Consider the following 7,272-nt stretch of genomic DNA (forward strand, 5'->3'; position numbering starts at 1 on the left):
CTCATGGGATCTCTCTCAGACTGGGATCTCTCTCAGCAGGACTCATGGGATCTCTCTCAGACTGGGATCTCTCTCAGACTGGGATCTCTCTCAGACTGGGATCTCTCTCAGCAGGACTCATGGGATCTCTCTGGGATCTCTCTCAGACTGGGATCTCTCTCAGACTGGGATCTCTCTCAGCAGGACTCATGGGATCTCTCTCAGACTGGGATCTCTCTCAGACTGGGATCTCTCTCAGCAGGACTGGGACCTGGAGGAGAGGTCAGCGGGGGGTCAGAGGGCACTGGGACCTGGAGGAGAGGTCAGCGGGGGGTCAGAGGGCACTGGGACCTGGAGGAGAGGTCAGCGGGGGGTCAGAGGGGACTGGGACCTGGAGGAGAGGTCAGCGGGGGGTCAGAGGGCACTGGGACCTGGAGGAGAGGTCAGCGGGGGGTCAGAGGGGACTGGGACCTGGAGGAGAGGTCAGCGGGGGGTCAGAGGGCACTGGGACCTGGAGGAGAGGTCAGAGAGGTCAGAGGGGACTGGGCCCTGGAGGAGAGGTCAGCGGGGGGTCAGAGGTCAGCGGGGGGTCAGAGGGGACTGGGACCTGGAGAGGTCAGAGGGGTCAGAGGGGACTGGGCCCTGGAGGAGAGGTCAGCGGGGGGTCAGAGGGGACTGGGACCTGGAGAGGTCAGAGGGGACTGGGACCTGGAGAGGTCGTGCAGCTTCCTGATGTGCTTCTTCAGGTCGAAGTTGCGGCAGAAGCCCTTGCCGCAGGTGGCGCAGGTGAAGGGCTTCTTGTCGTTGTGCGTGTGCATGTGGAAGGTGAGGTTGTACACCTGGTGGAAGGCCTTGTTGCACACCGAGCACTTGAACTGCTTCTCGCCGCTGTGCGTCAGCTTGTGGTTCTTGTAGTTCCCTGCGGGTCGACGGACGACAAGTAACAACACGGGTCAGCGTTCAGCACGCACTGGCATTTTAAAACCCTTTCACTGCCACACGACAGAAGGTTAGCCCTTTCACTGCCACACGACAGAAGGTTAGCCCTTTCACTGCCACACGACAGAAGGTTAACCCCTTTCACTGCCACACGACAGAAGGTTAGCCCTTTCACTGCCACACGACAGAAGGTTAACCCCTTTCACTGCCACACGACAGAAGGTTAGCCCTTTCACTGCCACACGACAGAAGGTTAGCCCTTTCACTGCCACACGACAGAAGGTTAGCCCTTTCACTGCCACACGACAGAAGGTTAGCCCTTTCACTGCCACACGACAGAAGGTTAACCCCTTTACTATCACACAACCGACGGCGATGCTCCATCGTTAGCGTCATTAGCTCCGCGGATAGTAAAGGGCTAACCTTCTGCTGTATTGTCACAGTGAAAGGGTTAACCGGCTGTCGTGTGGCAGTGAAAGGGTTAATAAAAAGCTTGCATTTGTACTTTAGGTTTATATGAATGAATGTATTTCCATGTCCGACGAGCCACGCGTCCCTTACGGGATTATAAGACACTTAAGAAACAACAATTGAACACAACAATCACTTGGTCTAAGCTCTACACCGCGCTGCACATCATCAGAGGCCAGAATATACATCAACATATATCATGTTATTTCCGTGCGTTTATCCCACGCTTTCTCTAAATATATTACTTGTACTTTTAGGTTGTGTATTGTATATTTTGTATAGTGTTTGCACCATCTCAGGGGGCTCGTATACAGAACCAAGCATGTACCTTATATTATGTGACAAATGAAACAAAACGTGAAACTTGAACTTGAACATATAGAAGTTCAACATATACTGTAATGTGTACTATATGTATGTAAATGAAAAAATAAAACAAAAGAAACATAGGTCTTCAGGGGTATATAGGCCCGACAAGCCTATAGTGCTTCTGTCATAAATGTCACTATGATTTGAATGATACTGTATTGTACCCTTTCTGCAATCTGGTAATAAAGTTTTCAATCAATCAATCTCCCTTCAGACCTTTTCGGACAATGCTGCAATAGTTAAACTTTGGCGATTTATGGAATGACCGTTGTGTCCAAAGCCCGAAATAAAAAATAACTGAACTGAACTGAACATAGAACGAAGTGCGCGTTGATTGAAACCGAATTGTTAATTGAAGAAAAGCAACGATAATTTAATACTGGTCTCACGCCGGTCCACATTATATATTTACATGATGTGTTTATATTTATAAAGTATAGGCCCTAATATAGCCTATAATAACAAAAATACATCTGTGCTTATGCTATCATATTAATATATATATACTGAATATAAATAAACCAGGAATGCGTGAATGCTCACCTTTCTGATGGAACCCCTTCCCGCAGAACTCGCAGACGAACGGCTTGTATCCCGCGTGGATGCGCGTGTGCGTGTTCAGGGTCGAGCTGCGGTTGAACGCCTTCCCGCACTGGTTGCACTTGTGTGGTTTCTCCTGTAGAAACACAACTCAGCCGTTAATGACGTTATTATAATATACATTGAGTCATATGTAATTATGGGTTTCTTGTGGCAATAGCGCAAACAGGCATATTTGTAGATTAATTGCGTGTATTCTGCATTTTCACTTTTATTAAATGATATCGCATCAAAATAAAAGATTATTAAAATAAATACTGCATTGCCAGCAATTAAAGCAACAACGTTGATATGGAAGTTTAAATCGCTGTGTCTGAGAGTTTGATCCACGTTTACAAATAATGTCAAGACAAGTCAGCTTTCTTTATTTATATTATAGCACGTTTAATGACTAAAAGTAAAAGCCAACCAAAGTGCTTAATTACATGTATATACGACAATAAAAAATAAAACACGTACAATACAAACAGTTGGCCTATTGTCCTATTTTCTGAATGTACCGTCTTGTCCTGTTGTGCCTTTTTGTATTTGTGTATTTTATAATATTAGGACATTGATTTTATGCTCTGATTGTACAGCACTTTGGTTGGCTCTTGAGTTTTTAAACGTGCTTTATAAATAAATGACTTGACTTGACAAATAAAATACCCTAAAATGACGTAAAAAAGTGTAGCAGATAGGGTGAATATAGGGTGAATATAGGGTGAATATAGGGTGAATTAGGGTGAATATAGGGTGAATATAGGGTGAATATAGGGTGAATTAGGGTGAATTAGGGTGAATATAGGGTGAATATAAGGTGAATATAAGGTGAATATAGGGTGAATAGAGGGTGAATATAGCGTGACATTATAGGGTGAATATAGGGTGAATATAGGGTGAATATAGGGTGAATTAGGGTGAATTAGGGTGAATATAGGGTGAATATAAGGTGAATATAAGGTGAATATAGGGTGAATAGAGGGTGAATATAGCGTGACATTATAGGGTGAATATAGGGTGAATATAGGGTGAATATAGGGTGAATATAGCGTGACATTATAGGGTGAATATAGGGTGAATATAGGGTGAATATAGGGTGAATATATGGTGAATAGAGGGTGAATATAGCGTGACATTATAGGGTGAATATAGGGTGAATATAGGGTGAATATAGGGTGACATTATAGGGTGAATATAGGGTGAATATAGAGTGAATATAGGGTGAATATAGGGTGAATATAGGGTGACATTATAGGGTGAATATAGGGTGAATATAGGGTGAATATAGGGTGAATTAGGGTGAATTAGGGTGAATATAGGGTGAATATAAGGTGAATATAAGGTGAATATAGGGTGAATAGAGGGTGAATATAGCGTGACATTATAGGGTGAATATAGGGTGAATATAGGGTGAATATAGGGTGAATATAGGGTGAATATAGGGTGAATATAGGGTGAATGTAGGGTGAATGTAGGGTGAATATAGGGTGAATATAAGGTGAATACAGGGTGAATACAGGGTGAATATAGGGTGAATATAGGGTGAATATAGGGTGAATGTAGGGTGAATATAGGGTGAATATAAGGTGAATACAGGGTGAATACAGGGTGAATATAGGGTGAATATAGGGTGAATACAGGGTGAATAGAGGGTGAATATAGGGTGAATACAGGGTGAATAGAGGGTGAATACAGGGTGAATATAGGGTGAATGTAGGGTGAATATAGGGTGAATGTAGGGTGCCATGTCGCGGACCTGCGTGTGGATGATCTTGTGCCGACACAGCGTGCTCGCTTGGCGGAACCCTTTCCCGCAGACCTTGCAGACGAACGGCCGCGCGCCCGTGTGCACGGGCATGTGGCGCGTGAGATTGTAGTGCGCGTTGAACACCTGCACGGAAAACAAATATATATATATATATGTTATTAAACTTAAAACATATTAACTATAGAGTGAAAATGCTTCACTGAATGTCACTACATCCAGACCTAATGTTTGCATAAAAAGTTTGTATTGTTTATTGTATATTTTGTATATTATAGTGTTTGGACTTTATATACTTTTTTTTTTACTGTATCAAGAATCAAGGGGTTTATTTGTCACATACCAGGTGGGCATACAGTGAGATGCGGGTGGTCGTGCCCGCATCGATTGTGCAAAATACAACAATAAAATAGAATAAAATAGGCATCGAAAAAATAAAATAGATAAGACACAAGATATGCATCGTAAAAAAAAAAGACATGCCTGAGAAACTGGTTCTTATATAATTATACAATTTACTATATTAACTCTTACTGTATCTAAACTAAACTGAAGCACATTCTCCTGCAGGGACCACGCGCTTCACTGTGTAATAATGTACACAACACGTGCACGTTACAGTTTACATGACCAATAAAACAGAACGTGAACTGTACACAGCGGCGTACCTTCCCGCAGACCTCGCAGGTGAACACCTTGGGCTTGTTGGCCCCGGAGGCCCCGGAGGCCCCGGGCCCCGCGCCGCCGTGCAGCTTGGACGCGCCGCCCTTGAACAGCAGCTTGTCCGACAGCAGCAGGTGCGCCGCGCTCTCCTTCATGTACCGCTCCACGCCGGACGGGTACCTCTGCTGCACGCCGCCGGACGCCGGGTACCTCTCCACACCGGCCGGGTATGATCTGTCCAGCGGAGAGAGGCCCGTCGTCCAGCGGGCAGCAGAGGAGATACTGGCCGCACACTGCGGGCCCTTCTCCGCCACCGCGGCCGCCGCCTGCAGGAGCGCCGCGTGTTTGTGCCGCTGCTGCGCCGCGTGTTGGTGGAGCGTCGGGTTCAGCAGGTAGGAGGCCATGGCGGCGGGGTGGATGCTGAGGCGGCCGTGGTGGTGGTGAGGATGAGGAGGAGCCGGGGGGGCCGCCGACCCGCAGCTGGTGGGGCCCCCCTCCCCGCAGCCGCCGCAGTTCAGGTAGCAGTGCACGGCGGCCCCCATGGTGTGGTGGTGGAACGAGGACTGGTTCACCACCCGGGGGCGGAAGAGTTTGTATTGCCCGGTGGTGACACTAGTAACAGACGGGCTCTGCCCGCTCTTCAAACCGATGCCCGCCGCCGGTGGCACGGACTCCTCTGAGTGATGATGATACGAGGAGGAGGACAGCGCGTCGAAGTGACCCGTCAGTGACCCGCTCATGTTCAGCTTGTCGGCGAGCGGCACGAAGGGGATCACGGTGCAGTGATGATGATGATGGTGGTGGAGGAGGGGAGATGATGATGGACTCACGGCGAGCAGAGGCGCCTGTTTCGGGTCCGCTCCTCTGCCCGCCGCGGGGGGAGCAGCCGCGTGGTGGTGGTGGTGGAACAAGTTAGTAGGGAAAGGGAGTTGTATCGACTTTGGTTCAGGCGGCGGCGGCGGCGTCCTGATGGCCATAATCCGTTCGATCGAAAAGGCGAGGGGCTTCTTGCTGCTGGAGCTGGAGGTGATCATGACGCTGGGAGCCGCGGAGGAGGGGGAGCACAGTATTCCCGCTGCGTGGCGGAGGAGGGCGCCGTCCATCATGACGGACTGACTGACGGTCAAAACAGCAGCTTTACGCGCAGAGCGCCGCGGTCCTGAGTGCAGGTCCTGAGGTGATGAGTCCTCCTCCTCCTCCGTCCTCCTCACTGCAGGCCCGCGGGAAAGGACATCACAATCATCGGCGTTTTCTCCTCCCGGTCGACGTGCACGGTGCAGGCAGCCCCCCCTGGACAATCAGCACTTATGTCTATAGCGGGGCGGGGGGGGGGGGGGGGGGCTACTCAATAAGGCGTGTTGAGCCAAGAAGAGCCCGCTCCGATCATTACGCGCCTGAGAAGAAGAAGGGGAGAGTAAAGTAGATAATTGCTCAATTCTCTTCCATCAATTCTCCACTTGTCGTCGCGCTGATCGTGTGGACTCCACTGCTCCGGGTGCACCGTGCGTGTGTCTCACCGTGCGTGTGTCTCACCGTGCGTGCGTCTCACCCGCGCCGGCGCGTCGCAGCGCAGAGAGAGAGGAGGTGTTTCTTTAGAGGCTTGTTGTTGTTCAACTGGAGGAAGGTATTTGGGCAAATCCGCGCGGTGCCGGTCGGTGTCCCCGCGTGGCTCCGTGTGGCGACACCGTTTTTTAAATTACGCACGACACCACGACAGACGCGCGCTCGGTGCTCGGTGCGGGGTCATGTCAGATTGTGACTTATATCCTTTTCGTTCAGTGCTCCTCTCTCTCCACGCATGATGCACGACGCCAGGAGCGTTCTGTATTCAAGTTGACCCACAGTCTCAGGCAGATATATAGCGGAGATGCGTCGCTTTATTTATCTATGCGCCGCGCGTAAAACAGTTTTAGTGTTTTACGCGCGGCTCGTGGATAAATAAAGGGATGCTTCTCTATATATGAATATGCCTATATGTCAACTTTAATACAGAATGCTTCTCTGCTATATATGTCAACTTTAATACAGAATGCTTCTCTGCTATATAATATGCCTATATGTCAACTTTAATACAGAATGCTTCTCTGCTATATAATATGCCTATAGAGGTCAACTTTAATACAGAATGCTTCTCTGCTATATAATATGCCTATAGAGGTCAACTTTAATACAGAATGCTTCTCGAATCACCGTTGATCGTTCACTATATTTTCGTCCAACTATACTTAACCACACAATCCAGATTTATCTATTTTCACGCACAAATTCAAACATCAAACAAAAAACTAATTAAGAGCCTAAATTAGACTATAGGCTACTCTCTCTAAAACATATATATATATATATATATCCCCAGTTCTCCACAGCTGAACGGTGAGAAAAGAGACACAGATCATATCTGACCCTCTCAGAAATATTTGCAGCACAGTTTTCTGTCGGTGTCCAACTAACGACATTTGATTTCATGGCCTGATCGCATTATAATCTGCACCTCTGGCAGAGAG

At 48.0% G+C, this 7,272-nt stretch overlaps 1 protein-coding gene across 1 annotated transcript; it reads right to left on the bottom strand.

Moving 5' to 3' along the window:
* Nucleotides 1-644: 644 nt before the first annotated feature.
* On the bottom strand, nucleotides 645-5,871 carry fezf1 (FEZ family zinc finger 1; the record flags this gene model as incomplete). Its single annotated transcript, XM_084334476.1, has 4 exons — nucleotides 645-898; nucleotides 2,302-2,434; nucleotides 4,097-4,231; nucleotides 4,774-5,871. The coding sequence occupies 4 exons, from the start codon at nucleotides 5,869-5,871 to the stop codon at nucleotides 645-647; spliced, it is 1,620 nt and encodes a 539-aa protein (XP_084190602.1).
* Between the last annotated feature and the right edge of the window lie 1,401 nt (nucleotides 5,872-7,272).

Source organism: Notolepis coatsorum (assembly GCF_963971535.1).
Source record: "Notolepis coatsorum genome assembly, chromosome: 18".
NCBI lineage: Eukaryota > Metazoa > Chordata > Actinopteri > Aulopiformes > Paralepididae > Notolepis > Notolepis coatsorum.